Source organism: Salvelinus fontinalis, chromosome 25 (assembly GCF_029448725.1).
Source record: "Salvelinus fontinalis isolate EN_2023a chromosome 25, ASM2944872v1, whole genome shotgun sequence".
Classification (NCBI taxonomy): Eukaryota; Metazoa; Chordata; class Actinopteri; order Salmoniformes; family Salmonidae; genus Salvelinus; species Salvelinus fontinalis.
In genome coordinates this window covers 3,330,341-3,350,966 of record NC_074689.1, presented here as the reverse complement: position 1 = coordinate 3,350,966, position 20,626 = coordinate 3,330,341, and the positions used below count along the sequence as shown (strand labels likewise).

At 41.1% G+C, this 20,626-nt stretch overlaps 1 protein-coding gene across 2 annotated transcripts in view; it reads right to left on the bottom strand.

Annotated features, from left to right (window-relative positions):
• LOC129822764 (tyrosine-protein kinase Yes-like) overlaps positions 1 to 11,472 on the bottom strand; it is a 54,403-nt gene extending 42,931 nt beyond the window's left edge. The window contains exon 1 of one of the 2 annotated variants that reach the window (XM_055881152.1): positions 11,253 to 11,472. In XM_055881152.1, coding sequence (XP_055737127.1) covers positions 11,253 to 11,400 — 148 coding nt within the window. In that variant the 5' untranslated portion in view covers positions 11,401 to 11,472. Of the gene's footprint in view, positions 1 to 10,904 lie in introns of both variants that reach the window. The other variant, XM_055881153.1, reaches the window with a different exon arrangement.
• Positions 11,473 to 20,626: the final 9,154 nt, after the last annotated feature.

Sequence of the window (20,626 nt, the reverse complement as noted above, 5' to 3'; positions counted from 1 at the left end):
AGAGCAGAAACAGACTGGCACCCAGACTAGAACTCATAGGGACATGAATCCCCTGTGCCGACTGCTCTGAAATGGAGGGAGTGTTGGGATGGTCAGTGAGAAATGGACAGATCACTCTGGCCCAGACTTCCTTCCGCCGGGCCTTTCTGCTCCAGGCCACCTGCTGTGGCTTTCACTGAGAGGACCGCAGACAGGCAGAAACACGCGCAGAAACGCATGCTCAAAGTCTACACACAAGCGCACGTGCACACACAAATGAGTGTGCGCACTAAGGAAACTCACTGATGAATACACACATTCAGTATGGCCAAGAGGCCATCTCAATGACACCTCTATGTGCTCGTCCTACTAAGGACAGAGAGAGAGAGAGACAGAGAGAGAGAGAGACAGAGAGAGAGAGGAGGAGGAATAGGAAAGAAAGAAACAGACAAACTGGTTAAATGATGGATATCAGTCAACCTTGTTGTTCTGGGTCATGGTTACCAAAACAAGGTAACTTAGACATAAAGCTGATGCCTGACAATAATGAGCGATGCAGGTGAAATGACATACTGTACACTAAATATCAGTCGGTGACAAACAGAAACATTGATTGACACTAGGGCTGTGGTGGTTATGACATTTTGTCAGCCAGTGATTGTCATGCAAATAACTGTCGGTCTCACGGTAATTGACCGTTAATTAACATAAACGCATTTAGCATCTCCTGGCTTCCACGCATAGCCTACAAGTCACTGAGGCAGACCTTTGGAACATCTACATTTTTTAAAATTCAAATACATCCATTTAATATAGCCTACACCATCACAATAAATCCATGATTTATTTTAGACAGGTCTAAAGAAACCTGACAAGAAGAAAATGTAGTCTATTTCAGAAGAACAGAATAGCACACTGAGTTGTCCTTAAGTTAGGCCCTGACCTGGCTATGCCATATGGCTGTGGGATACACTAGTTCATTTATTTCCTTGGCATTATTTTATAGTATGAAGAAGACAATTGAACATAGCTTAATAAGATAAAGGATATTTTCTCCAAACAAGTTAACAGGAAGTCATTCCGTGTTGAGCGGTTAACAAAGAAACTGGTCCTCCTACATGCCTAATTTAGAGTTATTTATGCAACTTTAGCTGTGATCAAACGTTAGGCCATTTTTTTTAATGTTTAATACATTCCAAGGCTGCATGATGGGACTTTAACGATGATATGAAAAAAGTAGCAATCTACACACTCTTCAACAGCCTCTCACAATTTGACAAGCACTTGATAATATTCTCATCAGGACTCGAATTTCCCGGCGGCGTCCCACTTGTGTGGCCGTAATGCCCCCTACAGAAATCCATGCCTTTTGAGGCCAAAGTGGCCGTTGTGCCCTTGGGCTGAATATAATAGGCTAATTATAATTCCCTTCTCCCAGCTGCCGTGCTCCGAAGCACCTCTCACTCACATGGCTCTCTCAGATGTAGCCAATGCCTGTCACACGATCGGGTTCTTCTCACAGGCATTTCAGCTAAGAAGTAGGCTACAAGTGAATGAAGACAGAAACATCGGGGACGCAACTGCTCGCGTCCCTCTAATCGAATTCCTAGGCGCATATTTAAGATAGAACTGTCCACATTTATCCTACTTTTCGTCAGCCAACGTGATGAGTAGGCCTAACAAACAGCAAAAGCACTAGCCTATGTCAATATACTGTCCCCCATAGTACACAAGTTGACCTATTATATTGGCCAACTTGTCCTTCTATGCAAGAAATAAATATTCCAAGCATACTCTGCTACAGTTGTGGGATGCAATAGATCCCAAATGAATACAACCACCCAGCATCAAAAAAACGATTTAAAAGAAATGAGGCTGATCATTTAGCTTAAAAATGTTGATAAAATATTAGGCCATTTCTTCACATTATAAGCGCAGCAATGCACACATGGCAGTAGGCTATAAGCGCGAATGTTCCAAAATGCAATCAATTAGCGGGAAAATCATCTTTCCCAAACTTGAAACTCACGTGCAGCCTATGTATGCCAGTTAGGCTCTATAAAAAAGGTTAATGTGCTTCATTTTCAGTTAATTACCGATTTTAGTTGTGATACAAACCCAAAACATATACTGTGACGTTGGATTCAGACCCCTTGACTTTTTCCATATTTTGTTAGGTTACAACCTTATTCTAAAATGTATTACATTATTTCCCCCCCTCAATCCACACACAATACCCCATAACGACAAAGCAAAAACATGTTTAGAAATGTTTGCTAATTTATATTAAAAGGGGAAAAAAAGTATTCAGACCCTTTACTCAGTACTTTGTTGAAGCACCTTTGGCAGCGATTACAGCCTAGAGTCTTCTTGGGTATGACGCTATAAGCTTGGGGCACCTGTATTTGGGGAGTTCTCCCATTCTTCTCTGCAGATCCTCTCAAGCTCTGTCAGGTTGGATGGGGAGTGTTGCTACACAGCTATTTTCAGTTCTCTCCAGAGATGTTCGATCAGGTTCAAATCCAGGCTCTGGCTAGGCCACTCAAGGACATTCAGAGACTTTTCCCGAAGCCACTCCTGCGTTGTCTTGGCTGTGTGCTTAGGGTCGTTGTGCTGTTGGAAGGGGAACCTTCACCCCAGTCTGAGGTCCTGAGCGCTCTGTAGCAGGTTTTCATCAAGGATCTCTCTGTACTTTGCTCCGTTCATCTTTGCCTCAATTCTGACTAGTATCCCAGTCCCTGCCCCTAAAAAACATGCCCACAGCATGATGCTGTCACCACCATGCTTCACCGTAGAGATGGTGCCAGGTTTCCTCCAGTTGTAACGCTTGGCATTAAGGCCAAAGAGTTCAATCTTGGTTTCATCAGACCAGAGAACCTTGTCTGTAGGTGTCTTTTGGCAAACTCCAAGTGGGCTGTCATGTGCCTTTTACTGAGGAGTGGCTTCCATCTGGCCACTTTACCATAAAGGCCTAATTGGTGGAGTGCTGCAGAGATAGTTGTCTTTCTGGAAGGTTCTCCCATCTCCACAGAGGAACTCTGGAGCTCTGTCAGAGTAACTACCGGGTTCTTGGTCATGGGAACTCTGGAGCTCTGTCAGAGTGACTACCGGGTTCTTGGTCACCTCCCTGACCAAGGCCCTTCTCTCCTGACTGCTCAGTTTGGCCGGGCGGCAAGGTCTAGGAAGAGTCTTGGTGGTTCCAAACTTCTTCCATTTAATAATGATGGAGGCCACTGTGTTCTTGGGGACCTTCAATGCTGCAGAAATGTTTTGGTACCCTTCCCCAGATCTGTGCCTTGACACAATCCTGTCTCGAACCTCCACGGACAATTCCTTCAACCTCATGGCTTGGTTTTTGCTCTGACATGCACTGTTAACTGTGGGACCTTATATAGACAGGTGTGTGCCTTTGCAAATCATGTCCAATCAATTGAATTTATCACAGGTGGACTCTAATCAAGTTGTAGAAACATCAAGGATGATCAATGGAAACAGGATGCACCTGAGCTCAATTTTGAGTATCATAGTAAAGGGTCTGAATACTTACAGTACCAGTCAAAAGTTTGGACACGCCTACTCATTCCAGGGTTTTTCTTTATTTGTACTATTTTCTACATTGTAGAATAATAGTGAAGACATCAAAACTATGAAATAACGCATTTGGAATCATGGTGTAACCAAAATAGTGTTATATTCTTCAAAGTTGCGACCCTTTGCCTTGATGACAGCTTTGCACACTCTTGGCATTCTCTCAACCAGCTACCTCTGTGGCAGAGGATAAGTTCATTAGAGTTACCAGTTAACTGCCTTGTTCAGGTGCAGTACAACAGATTTTTACCTTGTCAGCTCAGGAATTTGATCTAGCAACCTTTCTGTTACTGGCCAAACGCTCTACACACTAGGCTACCTGCCGCCCCAATCAGGCCTTCATGGTCGAATTGCTGTAAAGACGCCACTTCTAAAGGACACCAATAATAAGAAGAGACTTGCTTGGGCCAAGAAACACGAGCAATGGACATTAGACCGGTGGAAATCTGTCCTTAGATTTTTGGTTCCAACCGCAGTGTCTTTGTGAGACGCAGAGTAGGTGAACGGTTGATCTCCGCATGTGTGGTTCCCACCTTGAAGCATGGAGGAGGAGGTGTGATTGTGCTTTGCTGGTGACAGTGTAGGTGATTCATTTAGAATTCAAAGCACACTTAACTTCTTGTGGGCAGGGGGCGGCATTTTCACTTTCGGATAAATAGCATGCCAAAATTCAACTGCCTGCTACTCATCCCCAGAATATAAGATATGCATATTATTAGTATATTTGGGTAGAAAACACTCTGAAGTTTCTAAAACGGTTTGAATCATGTCTGTGGGAATAACAGAACTTATGTAGCAGGCAAAACCCTGAGGACAAACCATTCAGAATTTGTATTTTCTTGATGTCACTGTCTTTTCAATTAGTTTTCTTAGAGACACCAGATATTTAATGGACTTGCTTTCAGTTCCTACCACTTCCACTGGATGTCACCAGTCCTTGGAAATCGGTTGAGGTTATTCCTTTGTGTAATGAAGAAGTAGGGCTATTGTAAATGAGGGTCACATGAAGTAAAATCTTTGAGAGAGGCACGTTACGAAAAAAGTTGCGTCAGTTTGTTTTCTTTTTGTATTGGACACAGATCATCCTGTCTTCAAATTGATCGATTATTAACGTTTAAAAATACCTAACGTTGTATTACAAAAGTAGTTTGAAATGTTTTGGTAAAGTTTACATGTAACGTTTGATACATTTTGTAGTGAAGTGGCGAAAGTTGGAAGCTGTGTTTTTCTGGATGAAACGGTCCAAATAAATTGACATTTTGGATATATATCGACGGAATTAATCGAACAAAAGGACCATTTGTGATGTTTATGGGACATATTGGAGTGCCAACAAAAGAATTTCGTCAAAGGTATGGCATGATTTATATTTTATTTCTGCATTTTGTGTCGCGCTTGCAGTGTTGAAATATGCTTCTCTCTTTGTTTACTGTTGTGCTATCATCAGATAATAGCATCTTATGCTTTCGCCGAAAAGCATTTCTGAAATCTGACATGTTGGCTGGATTCACAACGAGTGTAGCTTTAATTTGGTATCTTACATGTGTGATTTAATGAAAGCTTGATTTTTATAGGATTTTATTTGAATATGGAGCGCTGTATTTTCCCTGACGATTGCGTCCCACCTGCCCGAGAGGTTAACCAGCATGGCTACCACAGCATTATGCAGCGATACCCCATCCCATCTGGTTTGAGCTTAGTCCCACTATCATTTATTTTTCAACAGGACAATGACCCAACACACCTCCAGGCTGTGTAAGGGCTATTTGACCAAGAAGGAGTGTGATGGAGTGCTGCCTCAGATGACCTGGCCTCCACAATCACCCGACCTCAAACCAATTGAGATGGTTTGGGATGAGTTGGACCGCAGAGTGAAGGATAAGCAGCCAACAAGTGCTCAGCATATGTGGGAACTCCTTCAAGACTGTTGGAAAAGCATTCCAGGTGAAGCTGGTTGAGAGAATGCCAAGAGTGTGCAAAGCTGTCATGAAGGCAAAGAGTGGCTACTTTGAAGAATCTAAAATGTAAAGTATATTTTTATTTGTTTAACAGTTTTTTGGTTACTACATGATTCCATATGTGTTATTTCATAGTTATGATATCTTCACTATTATTCTACAATGTAGAACATTTTTAAAATAAAGAAAAACCCTTGAATGAGTAGGTGTCCAAGCTTTTGACTAGTACTGTATATAAATAAGGTATTTCTGTTTCATGTCTAAAAACCCATTTTCACTTTGTCATTATGGGGTATTGTGTGTAGATTGCTGAGGTTTAAAAAAAAAAATCCATTTAGAATAAGGCTGTAATATAACAACATTTGGAAAAGTCAACGGGTCTGAATACTTTCTGAAGGCACTGTAAGCCTATGGGCTAGGATGCGAGGTGTGCGACTATGATTTGAAAAAGTCGACAAAAAAAGGTATGCGCTCTTTCTTGCCTGAATGCACAAGCTGGGCATCATTCATAAGTGATAGGCTAATATTGTCACCCATCAGACTATTCTTAATTTAATGTTGTATTTACATATACTAAATAATATGTGTATCAGTTTTGATTTAGAATGGACCATTATAATGCACCTGCCTCAGAACAAGGGCATGGAAATAAAAATACATGTCATCTATGCACTTAAAGAGAATGGAGGACACTTTTCCCATGGTTAATTGTCATGCCTGCCAGGTAAGCTATACTCCTGCTGTAAAGCAAAGCAATGTTCTTAATATTAGGAAAGTGCATGATATAGTAGGCCTAACCTTTAGAAAGCTGATGACACCCTCCTTTTTTTAACAGAGGCCATCAAAATGATTTTCTCACGCAATTGCATAGCCTATAGAAATGTTGCGCAACATGAGCTCTCATGAAGTGTTTGATTAGATTTTCGATTATATTTGCATGGATGTCGGAGTGGTTAGAGGAACAATAGAGTACTGAGTACCAGGCAGTTAGCAAGTTTGGTAGGCTACTAATGACCATCCGCAGCATCAGCGCATGGAGAAGCCGAATTATATTTGTTTCTATTTACTTGTCCAGGGATTTTTTTGTTGACATTTAGAATGCTTAGAAAATAGATGCCACAATTGCCTGCTAGGGCGCGTTTACATTTAGTCATCTTGTGTCGATAAAAAGAGCTGGATGTCACACCAAAAAAAAACGTAGTGTTGAATAGAAATGTAGTGGTTGAAGTGTTTTCATTACCCATATAGGCAAATTTCACATTAATAAATTGCCAACTGTATGTCAGCCCTCGTACCTATCATGTCTCAGGTAGCCTGCGATAGCAAGCACGTATAGAATGCAATAATTGACAAATATTTGCGATACTCAAATAATTCTCAAGTGCCAATGTATCGCCACGGTCCGTGCCATGGTGAAACTAGCACCCCTGTAGATCAGACATAATTGGATGGTGAAACTTGTTCAGGCCTTCTTCAGTCAGGACAATCTTTGTCCTGCAAAGAAACATGTTTTTTTGTTACATTTTATTTTGCTAGCAGTGGGCATTCAGAATAAAACGTGGAGTGTAGCTTACAGTTAAGTGATTGCATCCCGTGTCCCGCTGATCTTCAAAAGTATTCGGCAGTCATAATTTATTCGACAAAGAGCGTTCCTATCATCATTTGTCGCAAACAAAGAAAGTTACACAAAAATAAACTATCCAACACTGTCGAGCGGATAACGATTGTCGATCTTTAGAAAATGTATCCTATATCTGCCTTTTCCATTACACGTCGCAATGATTTATTTGGCGACAATGCTCCTATCAAATAAACCTGGGTCAATGGAAACGTGCCCACTGTAACGCAAGGGGAACCATCCCTTATGTTTGAATGAATGAAGGGGCGTGATGGGGGAAGTTTCCACGGCAACTAAGGGTATGCGAGTAGCCCCGCCTTCTGGACGGACAGCTGTTAGCAGCTGACACCGTGGCTGTAGACAGGGAGGGTCCTTAGAGTTTACCATGCTTTAAATCCTCAACAGATGCTGCGTCTTCTTGCGCATTCCTCCAATTCCAAGGTTTTAAACTGCCCATTGGAAACTGCAGTCTTATAATATCAAACAATAAATATTTTACAAAGGAAGGAAGTTGGAACATCACTTTACATTGATGACTTATTCTACCAGCATTATTACAGAATTAGGCCTTAATGTAGTCTCTCACATGTACGGCATGCAAGACTAGGCCGAACATGAATTTGAAATGAAGAGGTAGTATAAATGTTGCTATGATTATTAAGGACGCAGTGTAGTGTGTGTTATGGTGTTCAAAAACCATGTAGCCTACTATTGGCTATGCCGGAATTAGAACATCTCTCCATCTTTGGCGCTGTGCCAGGCTGCCAGCGTCACAGAATACCTGGTTGCGTCTGCCAATTCTATGGTCAATCTTGAGTGTGTAGGAGCTATTTTAGGAGCAGGTGTCCACACACCTTCCGTTTTTTTTTTTTACAGTAACAGCCAGAGAAAGACTATTTAAACTATCAACACCTACTTCTCAGGATTTGCGCTGACTGCCAATGTGTGTTGTGGTGACTTGTGACATCACCACCATTACTAACCCTTCCTTCAAACACAGTCACGGTGTTCGAATACCCATACTAACACACTGTATACTATACTTAATGAGTATATACTACATACTATTAATTCATTTTAGTATATTGTAAACAAGCGGTATCCCTTCAGTTGAGCGTACTCTGTCTACCGGAAGTTGATGCTGTTGCTATGCAACCTCTTGCTAGCTTGTTAGCAAAACAAATGACTAGCTAGACTTCGGGTGTGTTCATAAACTCAATCTGACCATTCTACTTGCCCTCGCAGAGCTGGTTAGGCTGTTTTTATGTTATCCAGAGCGTTGGTTACTCTAACTGTGCTGCTGGAAACAATTGAATGACGCTTTTTTTGCAGACGTTTACTGACAGAGGTCATATTCAATGGGTGTTGAGCGTTCGTAAATTCATCTGTTATTCTGCACACCCGAACATCTATACCACTTAGCTAAGCTATGAATGACGTGAATAATCAAGTCAATAAACGTTGCGTAGTTAAATAGAAAAAAGTAAATACACCGGCAAGTTTGATGTATTAGTAGCCAACTAAAGTTACAGTAGCTAGCTAACATACCCGGTACATACTGCTGTAATGATATGCTATGCTGTTCATAAGGACATCGTAGCTAACAAATTGTCAGCCAGCATCACGTGTGACGTAACTTATTTGAAAAGTCATTACTTTATTACATTGCTCAACATTTTCTTCACATTTGTCATAATTAGTTAAAGCAACTAATATCCACTCTCGTCGGAATGCGGCTGCATAATTTCCGCCATTTTCTTCAAATCTGAAAACGTGAAAGTGTCCCATTGCTTGTATACTTTGTATTTTGACGAATGTAGTACGACATCGGGGAACTTTTGGCATACTAACTATATCCATACTATGACTAATAAGCATACTACATGCTCAATTTATGTCACAGAGAGTATGGTTAGTGCGGTTAGTATGAGTATTCGAACACAGCTTGTGTTCAGTCACACCAATGTACACAACTGTAGCTTGACGTCACTTACTGACTGCATGGTATTGATGTAGGGATGATAAGATTAAGCAACATCCTACGCTACTTCCTTCAGCAATAGGCTCCCTGACGTAAAGAGATGTTCCCTCAATTTCCTTGGTTCCACACTCAACAATTATCTCTATGTTATACGTAGCTACGACAGACAGACACTACCATTGGCCTGGCATCGCCAAGGATTCAGGGTCATATTCAATAGTGTAAAACGTAGCAACAGAAAAATACAGTAGCGTATTGAAGTTCAGGTAGTCCGTCCCTATTTCAGTCAATTTTCTTTCATTGGTGCCTAGTATATATACGGCCCAGGTCTCCCGTCTCCCAGCTGGAACAGTTTACTAAAAGCTCATAGAAGGCAAGTCCACTGTGTTTTTCACAAGCTACACAACTCTCCAATACTTCTGTCCCAGATCCAGCTGACATTCTCGCTGCAAGGCACTGGCGTGGGTGTGAAATGTCCTCATTCCCACTGACAGTCTCTAGAGAATCAGACCCATGTCTCTCAAGTCATGACCTACTGTATGTGACTGATGTTCTCATCCTTCTATCACAGTGGCTTCTCAATCAGTTTGGTTGTAAAATCTTTCGTAAGGCATTTGTCATTACTGTGCGGTTACCATGTCGTGCCTTAAGTAACCTATATACCTAGGTCATTTCCGTACTATAACATTAAAGGCAACCAATATCACAGAGCAACACACAGTGAATGCTAGTGGACGTTAAGCTAACGTTGGTTCATCCAAGAGGGTGCATCAGTGTCTTCGTGAATAGGCTCTAGCCTAGGGGGTCACATTTTGAGCTTTGGTAATGTCTAGGTTGCTCTGAATCCTGAGGACGACAGTAGACATAACAATGCTTAAAGGCCTTGGATCTTTCAGACATAGTATTTTAATCCCTGCAACGGTAGTCAGTCAGTAGTTCTCTCCATTCAACTGACACCGCTCCAAACATCTGTCGGTGTATTCGGACGTTTTACAAGCTCAAGCATACGCCTCAGATATTTTTAACATAGGGCGGTGTGGAGTTGGTATTCTTTTATGAGGTAGTACTCTATCCCCTTCTACCATTTGAACCTCCATATTTGCATTCTGGGATGACTAGTGTAGGCCTATACCGAAATTGAATGAGGTAATTCATTTCTTCACTCTCATTACTGGAAATCGTGTAGGAATGGACTACGTGTAGCCAGCCTGCAGATGGACATGATCAATTTACCAATCACATTCCGTACAGTTGCTTTAACTTAATTACCTGTTAGCAATCTTCAGGACAATCAAGAAAAGGATTTGTTACATTTGACCATGCGGTGATAGAGTCCAGACAATGCTACATTGTTGCTTCTTCAGTTCACTGTTCCGTGTGTTCGGTATTGGAGCAGTCGTCTCGAAATATCGGACACTGTCGTCTGGACTAACGTGATTACCATCAAGAAACGATTGTCGGGGTTTGAGAAAGGAATGCAGGCTTTACGGAAACTAAAGCCCATAGCATACAAATAAAACTTAAATCACAGGCTCAGACCAGAGATAGCCTTATTGTGAACTACACTAGGCCTGTGAAGCTTATCTCCAAAAACGAATTTTAACTTATCACACCAAGATTGTCATGTAACTTTAATAATAGGCTATTGACCGCTATTCGTAGGGGTCAGAGCAATTATGTGCAGACAATGCCCTGAAAAATCGACCATAGAGGGCTGGTAGGCCTAGCATGACTATTGGATCGTCAACTTGTTATTTTTTATCATGGTAAACAATCTTACCTTTTAGAAATCCACGCTCTTGTGCCACATGCGCCTGTGTTTGTATTTCCAATTTATTTCTGGGTTCGACGCAAAATCAGCTAGTATTCCAACATGGAAATCACAGTCGCCCCCATCCCGACTCCCTGCAACAAATCATCAGCCTTTCTCAATCGTTTTTGTTCTCGGTGAATGAAAAAAAAAAAACAAGGAAGTTAAATCAAAGCAAGACGAATGTTGAAGAAAATAAATAAAGGGGCTGACACAGACAGAACCTCAATGCATAAAACCCCAGCAAAATCTGTCCAGCGACATGATGACAAAAGAAGTCGTCAAAAGTAACCCAGTTCCTGTAGATACACTTCCTACCTCTAAACTTACGCCAGCCCGCATCCAACCCCACTACAACATGGCCGACCAGACTCCAGGGAATGACGCGGTAGCTGGAGATACCAACCCTGCAGACCGGTGTCGAGATGGTAGAATGATGATCACCCCCCGATAAAAAAAAAAACATTGAAAGGGAGAAGTCATTGTTTGAACCAGAAATGCGTCTGTATACCGTGTGTCTGGTTTCATGTGATTTGTTTATGAAAGATGAATATAATTATATCTCTCCAAAACTGGTGCTCTATCGCCTCCTACTGGCAGTAGCCTAATATCGGATTATCCCTTGTTCGAACTGCCTTTTTCTGCTGTTTGAGTGGGGAAGTGGTTAGTTACATATTTTGCTACAAGGGCCAAGGACCAATCTTATCAAAATCCACCTGGCTCCCCATTGATTCTCCCTGTCTACTCCTGTTGAGCCATTTAGGCCTAATACATTTTTTTTAAATCCATGTGAACATCGGGACTACAAAAGTAGCAGACTTTGGCAGACTATGGCAACACTTTAAATTACAGTGACCTACTCCTGTAATTGCAGTGTAACTGGTATTGTAATGAATCATTGTTACAATTAATTACAATGTACTTACAGCAGTAACCCTAACCTTAGCAGTAACCCTAACCCTAAGTAACCCTACATAGAGTTGAAGTCGGAAGTTTACATACACCTTAGCCAAATACATTTAAACTCAGTTTTTCAAAATTCCTGACATTTAATCCTAGTAAAAGGATCCCTGTCTTAGGTCAGTTAGGATCACCACTTTATTTTAAGAATGTGAAATGTCAGAATAATAGTAGAGAGAATGATTTATTTCAGCTTTTATTTCTTTCATCACATTCCCAGTAAGTCAGAAGTGTACATACACTAAATTAGTATTTGGTAGCATTGCCTTTAAATTGTTTAACTTGGGTCAAACGTTTCGGTAGCCTTCCACAAGCTTCCCACAATAAGTTTGGTGAATTTTGGCCCATTCCTCCTGACAGAGCTGGTGTAACTGAGTCAGGTTTATAGACCTCCTTGCTCACACATGGTTTTTCAGTTCTGCCCACACATTTTCTATATGATTGAGGTCAGGGCTTTGTGATGGCCACTCCAATACCTTGACTTTGTTGTCCTTAAGCCATTTTGCTTGTTGTCCTTAAGCCAACTTTGGAAGTATGCTTAGGGTCATTGTCCATTTGGAAAACCCATTTGCGACCAAGCTTTAACTTCCTGACTGATGTCTTGAGATGTTGCTTCAATATATCCACATAATTTTCCTCCCTCATGATGCCATCTATTTTGTGAAGTGCACCAGTCCCTCCTGCAGAAAAGCACCCCCACAACATGATGCTGCCAGCCCTGTGCTTCACGGTTGGGATGGTGTTCTTCGGCTTGCAAGCCTCCCTCTTTTTCATCCAAACATAACGATGGTCATTATGGCCAAACAGTTCTAATTTTGTTTCATCAGACCAGAGGACATTTCTCCAAAAAGTACGATCTTTGTCCCCATGTGCAGTTGCAAACCGTAGTCAGGCTATTTTCTCGCGGTTTTGTAGCAGTGGCTTTTTCCTTGCTGAGCGGCCTTTCAGATTATGTCGATATAGACTCGTTTTACTGTGGATATAGATACGTTTGTAACTGTTTCCTCCAGCATCTTCACAAGGTCCGTTGCTGTTGTTCTGGGATTGATTTGCAATTTTCGCACCAAAGTACGTTCATCTGTAGGAGACAGAACGCGTCTCCTTCCTGAGCGGTATGACGGCTACGTGGTCCCATGGTGTTTATACTTGCGTGCTATTGTTTGTACAGATAAACGTGGTACCTTCAGGCATTTGGAAATTGCTCCCAAGGATGAACCAGACTTGTGGAGGTCTACAATTTTTTTTCTGAGGTCTTGGCTGATTTTTTTTGATTTTCCCATGATGTCAAGCAAAGAGGCACTGAGTTTGAAGGTAAGCCTTGAAATACATCCACAGGTACACCTCCAATTGAGTCAAATTATGTATATTAGCCTATAAGAAGCTTCTAAAGCCATGACAACGTTTACTGGAATTTTCCCAGTTGTATAAAGGCACAGTCAACTTAGTGTATGCAAACTTCTGACCCACTGGAATTGTGATACATTATAAGTGAAATAATCTGTCTGTAAACAATTGTTTGAAAAATGACTTGTGTTATGCACAAAGTAGATGTCCTAACCGACTTGCCAAAACTATAGTTTGTTAACAAGAAATTTGTGGAGTGGTTGAAAAACGAGTTTTAATGAATCCAACCTAAGTGTATGTGAACTTCCGACTTCAACTGTGGCCTACACTGTAAATACAGTGTAACAATGGTTAATTATAATAATTGTTACACTTATTATAGGAATATAACCCTATATAATTATCTCCTTAATAAATATAAACCCTTCAGCCCTCGACAAAGAGGATACTCAGAGGGAATGTGTTATTCTCAGTGCTCACTTTTCCTCAGTAACAACATGCACGACCGTACGATCGTAACATTGAGGCTATTGACAACGTGCTGGCAAACCTCTGTCCCCCCAGATACAGCATTGGCCAGATCAAAAAATGTTTGAAGCGCAGTGTTAATTTAACACTCTTTTTTTTTAGATCTAGTCTCGTCTTCGGAATTTTGATTAAAATATAATGAAGTCACATTTTTGTCATTTCAATAATGATTTAGTCTAGTTATTGTCAAAAGGACGAGAACAGTGGGTCATTTTAGTCCCACTTGTTTTGCATCATTAATCTATAGTGGACATAAATCACTGACTTCCATGTGCACAAACATACATAGCCTTCTCCTATCACCATATATTTAGCATAAAAGCAAGGAAAAGGTGGACTACTTTGAAGAATATTAAATATATTTTGATTTGTTTACCACTTATTGTGGTTACTACATGATTCCATATGGGTTATTTCATAGTTTGGATGTCTTCACTATTATTCTACAATGTAGAAAATAGTAAAAAATAAAGAAAAACCCTTGAATGAGTAGGTGTGTTCAAACTTTTGACTGGTACTGTATATAAGAATTATCTGGCCATGTAAATTCCTAATTCAACCTACATAGATGCACAATATACAAAACCAACAGACACACAAGCACGGAGAGAGTGAGAGAGAGAGAGATTGAGTAGCACAATCACAAGCTGGTGCCGCAAAGTATTGACAAAGTAGTATGGGTTGCACCTCCGTCACGCTGTCGCGTCATTGCCATTGTTATCAATGTTCAACAGACGCCACAGCCACATTGATGTCCAATAGTAGAACGGTTGCTAATGACTTTGAACAGGAACTAATGACTGTTTCGCCCAGTGACATAGTCAAGTCACAAAACCTTGAGTCGGAATAGAGTCCCAAGTTCCCTGTGATCAAATCCGAGTCCAAGTCCGAGTCACCAATGGTCGAGTCGCAAGTCGAGTTACGAGTCCCTATGACTGTAGTCCATGTCCAAGTCTCAGTTCTCAAGTCCTGGTCCAATTGCTCAAGTCACTGGACCTACATTAAGTCAAAATAAGTTATTTACCCAGTCAGCTATAGTGTAGTGCCAAGAGGAATTTAATCAATAAATAGTTTGCTATCACTTTTACTTTCTTTCTGTGCCATCAAATGTTTGCATATTGGCTACTGGTAATGTCACCAGAGCCACGTTCAGTTGCGAAACGTTCTCAAACGTCGCAGATAGAAATTTCATGAACAGAGCTGACATTATTGCTAATTCAACATGTCAGTGAGGCATGTTTGTTCTATATAGTATATTTCTATCAGAACGTACCAAAACGGTGCTTCCTGCTGAACGTGCCCCAGGTTGTTAGCTATAGCTAGGTAATGAGGGATCATGACTGAAAAAACATACAGCCTAAACAAATGGTTAATGGTCCCATTTGCAAGTAGCCTAGTTTTAGAACAGCCCGCGATATGCTTTATGACTGTAAAATGGTTTCACTGTTAAACAATACTGCTATTGTTTTTAATTTCGTAAAGAAGTTTGTATTTCTTAACCAGGTGAAGGGTAGCTAACTAGAAGGCTGGTTGTGACTGGTTAGTTAGGTAAGAGAGTCGTTTAGTTCTAGTTTCTTCTGGGTCTTATTCGTCGGTTATAGTCTCTTCAATTGCCACGTAGAAATAGGTGTTAGACAAATATTTTAGTCATTCTTTTTGTTGAAAATTAACACTGCTGAAGCGTCTGAATGGGCAGAAGTCTGCACACCCCGAAGAGATTCCTCCCTGGTTCCTGAAAACATACCACGAGGAGCTTGCACCAGTACTGTGCCATATTGTAAATTGATGAACTTCCCCTCTCAATGGAAATGCTATATAATCTGTGCTGTGCCTATGAAGAGCAACCCTACCTTCCGCCAAGAGTACAGGCAAATCTCTTTCCTCGTGGGAAAAAATCTTTGAGGTTGCTACATGACATAGTGGAGAAGGAGACGGCTCATGTCATCAAGTCTTCACAACATGACTTTGTGAAGAACAGGTCAACAGTGCTCGTATTCAGCTCCTACAGGAGTGGCACAACGCCTCAAACTAAGTGCCAAAGCAGGATGTCCATGTAACCTTTATAGACTTTTTCAGAGCATTTGACACCATAGACCATGGCCAGCTCCTCCTCACTCTAGCAGAGCATGGCGTGTCCCGCTCACTATCAACAGCAAGCAGACAGTGAGATCGAGAACATGCCTTTCTAACTCACAGTCAGTCCAGCTGTGGTTCCCCAAGGTGGAATGCTCCCCCCCACCGTTTGTGCTATGCATGAACACCCTAAACTCCATCCTCCCAAGCAGCGTCCAACCTGTCAAGTATGCTAATGACTTCACACCCACAGAGTTGCTTCCTGGCAAACTACCTGGCCAAACACAAGCAGCCGTCAATGTAGTGGCTGAGTGGGTAAAAAGCAACTGCCTGTACTGTATGTGAACGAAAAAGAAAACCAAGGATATGGTTATCAGCTTTAGGGCGACTGACAAGGCCTCTCCACCAGCGGGTGCTGTAAATGGCCACCCATTTGAGCGCGTGGAGACCGTGCACCTGCTTGGCGTATTGGTGTCAGCTGACTTGTCCTTGGAAGAGCACATCAGGCATATCCTAAAAAAGGTGAAACCCGAGGAACTAAGTGTAGCAAGACGAGCTGGCAAGACGAGCTGGCCTCCCTACCGAAGTCCTACTGTAGGTATACCTGGCCTTCATTGGACAAATCATGGCGTATGACTCGCCAGTGTGGGCCGGCCTTCCAAAGTGTCTCTCTAAGGACTTAGAAGGCATTCAGAGACGATGCTGCCGCATCGTTGGCACTCTACAACTCGCTCCCATCTTCGGAGAGCAGACGAGATGAAGCCACAGTCGAGTCTTTTAAAGTGCTCCTGCATGACCCCAGGTCCACCGCACAAGTTCCTAACCCCCTACACAGAGGCAGTATGATCTGAGGATGTCATTGCAACAAGCCACACTACAAGACATCAGACATCTTTCTTGGCAAGAACCTCTCGAAGTATGCAAATGGCACTCTCTAAAGACACTCACTAAAGACATTGATATGCATATTTATTGATTTGGCGGTATGCTAATTTGTTGTTTATGAGTAATAATTTATTGATGATTCGCTGTCCATATAGTTAGGCTGATCATATCCATTGTATGAATGTTTCTGCATATGTACCAATATGTTCAAGTAAACCTAAACCTAAGCCTAAATAATAATAACATTTTTAAAAAATGTTGACCAACTCTTTAAATGTTTTGCATGTCATGTCTGTATTTCCGGTCTGTCGACCCTAAGAACCATTAGCCTAACTGTTAACTGCTCTCTAGACCATCTGCTAAATGACTAAAATGAATTATGAAATGAACTGTAAGTGGGATGTTCCGCTGTATGAGACGCACCATTAGACGGTCATTACTGTTAATAGTGGTGGAGTAGCATTTCTGTGGAGTATATTATTTAATGTCACAATGTCAGATATTTGAGGGGCTTGCAACAAGTATGGGTTTGTCATAACATATGGCAATGAACAATTCATTTAAATGTTGCTTTAGAATATATTCGTCGTTTATGTTTTTTGCTTTGACTTTAATGCAAATGTTTTGTCATTGGTGAGTGTTCTGTTTTGATATCATTTTTTTATTTTTGATATTTCATTAAAACCAATCAAACCACTATAGTCCATCCGTGGAAAACGTTTTGAAGCTTTATTTGATCATTTCAATAATAAGAAATCGAGAAACATTTCTTAATCAAAATCGAATTAAAGCCCACTGCTGTAAGAAACGCATGCCTAAATTACACACACACACACAAACCCTAGTGAGATAGATATTTGCCCACTGCAAAATAAAAGATTGTACCTGTCAACCCTATATAAATGAGTCATTAGTATTGTCAACAGAAAGTGGTTCTTATTACAGGTGAGTCCAATGTGCCTTTTCAGTCACCTCTGGTTGCTCACTCAATATGATAAGAGATGCCCTATAGCCTGGTTTAATTTATCCTAATCCTGGATGTGGGTCGTAAAGTCATTAACAGATTGAGATTGAGCAGACGGAATGTTTGTGTACCCACTCAGTCAAACAGTGGACATGGGGATCTAGTGGGGGGTTATTGTGAAGGGCCAATGATGAGTTCTGTAGCCAATATCACACGACACACAAAGGACAGAAGGAGTTTGTATGAGGTATGGATGTCATGAAGGGCTGTATAAACTCTGATCCTATCAGAAGGCCTGAGTAAATCTGAGTCACTCTGTGAAACTCTATGAGTCAGTTACACTGAGACTGGAAAGAGGATATATTTTGGTGAGGGGTATGCCATTTTAAAAACGCAACACTGTATTTGTTGTACACAAAAGAGAGAAAATGTCGTCAAACTCATCTGAAGCTGACATCATCCAAATGTTTTATCCAAAGTTTTCTAGATTGTGGTCAGGTCTTGTTCTTGGTTGCAGTAAAAGCTTATGTGGTTGCAACAGCCAGCTGCAGCCTCAATTAGCGCTTTCAGCTGGGAATGGCTCTAATGTTCATTAGCTTCACTTAACGATTTGGTGGATATTGCGAACAAATATTCACATTAACATTTTGGTCATTTTAGCAGAATCTCTTATCCAGAGCCACTTACAGTAAACCTTTGTCAACAAACTGGGAAAGGGTTGGTTTCAGAGTGGCCACATATTATGACAGGAAGTAGCTGAAGCACTCTGTGTAAACACTTTATGGCATGACTCAGAAATTATGGGATATAAATAACCTTATCAATCTTCCTGACAGACATCACATCCTGCACTTTGGAAATGATGATGGGTTGGTTATTGATTGTGTTCTTGTTATTAGATATCACCGGGTCCAAAATGGGACAATATTTTGGCGATTGATATCTTTTTGATAAAAAAAGGTATTCTCAGTAGTCATGGCTATGGTAGGTTTACAGTCGCCATGTAATCAGGAACTTTAGCCATAGTATTAGCTTGTGATAGATTTGTTTGTGACTTATGTTTATCTTGTACCATGCCTCCTATATCATTTGAATCTGTCATGTGTAAATGTTGCTTTAATATATATCTTTATCTTGTCTGACTTGCCACACCTAAAGTTCCTTCTGGGAAAAATAAAGTTACTCTATTCTATTCTATTTATCTATATTTCTATTCCCTTCCGGTGGTTCAAAATAGTCTATGTACATTGAATTATTATGAATAGTTATACTTAATTGTTAACACATTGAATTCATAGGGCAACCTGTCTGGAATAGTCATGAATATCATCTAACTGAAAATGTACTGTCGTCTATATCGTCAGTATTTCATCCTGTTTGCAAAATTGGATGGTTCCTGATCTTCCATTCTCATCCTGATGCACTTACTCCATATCACCACTTGGCTGCAGTGCTCGCTCAGCACATGGAGCGACCACTTCATGTAAGGGGCGTTTTTCTGAGCAATTTTTCGTATCATCCCCGCATTGAAAAAGACAAAAAGTACATGAGTTTGGGGGAATGTTCATCACATGACGTCAGAGCTGGGGTCTGAATAATTCACCAAAGATTCCACACATGATCCAGACATGCACGTGAAATAGACTTACAGGCAATGGTCATTCATGAATGATGGTCAAGTGTCAAAGACACTTGAAAATGTCCCAATGGAAAAGTAGTTTAACAGGTTGACAAACGACAATTTATATATATTTTTCAAGTTTATATATTTGTCATTTCAGGGGTTCATTTGGGATTTTGTATAAAACAAGGTATTTTGCTACTCCATGATCATTTCCACTGATTCCTATTTCCCATTATAAAATTCCATTCAACCCCTATCTATAATATTGAAAACCTGCATACAACATGATCATTTGTCATAGAATGTAATTTTTGTGTATCTCTGGAAAAGATCACTATTACAAGAAAGTACATCTTGTATCGTTGAGTCATAATTTGAGGCAGTTGTACAGGATGCATTTTTAAAGAAACGTCATACGCTTCTATGGCTTATTGAGCAACTCTATCGTTTGAGCATGTGCATAACAGATAAAAGCCAATGGTACAGTACATGACAAAATGTATGAAGACACCTTCTCGTCCAACATCTCATTCCAAAATCATTGGCATTAATATGGAGTTGGGTCCCCTCTTTGCTGCTATAACAGCCTTCTCTCTTCTGAGAAGTCTTTCCACTAGATGTTGGAACATTGCTGCAGGGACTTGCTTCCATTCAGCCACAAGATCATTAGTGAGGTCGGGCACTGATTTTGGGAGATAGGCCTGGCTCGCAGTCGGCATTCCAATTCATCCCAAAGGTGTTCGATGGGGTTGAGATCAGGGATTTGTGCAGGCCAGTCAAGTTCTTCGGCACTGATCTCCACAAACCATTTCTGTATGCACCTCGATTTGTGCAAGGGGGCATTGTCATGCTGAAACAGGAAAGGGCCTTCCCCAAACAGTTGCCACAAAGTTGGAAGCACAGAATCATCTAGAATGTCATTGTATGCTGTAGCATTAAGATTTCCCTTCAATAGAACTAAGGGGACTAGCCCGAACCATGAAAAACAGCCCCAGACCATTATTCCTCATCCACCAAACTTTACAGTTGGCAAAATGCTTTGGGGCAGGTAGCGTTTTTTTGGCATCCGCCAAATCCAGATTTGTCCGGCGGACTGCAAGATGGTGAAGCGTGATTCATCACTCCAAAGAGCGCCTTTCCACTGCTCCAGAGTCCCATGGCGGCGTGCTTTACACCAGTCCAGCCAACGCTTGACATTGCGCATGGTGATCTTAAGCTTGTGTGCTGCTGCTCGGCCATGGAAACCCATTTCATGAAGCTCCCGGGGAACAGTTCTTGTGCTGACATTGCTTCCAGAGGCAGTTTGGAATTTGG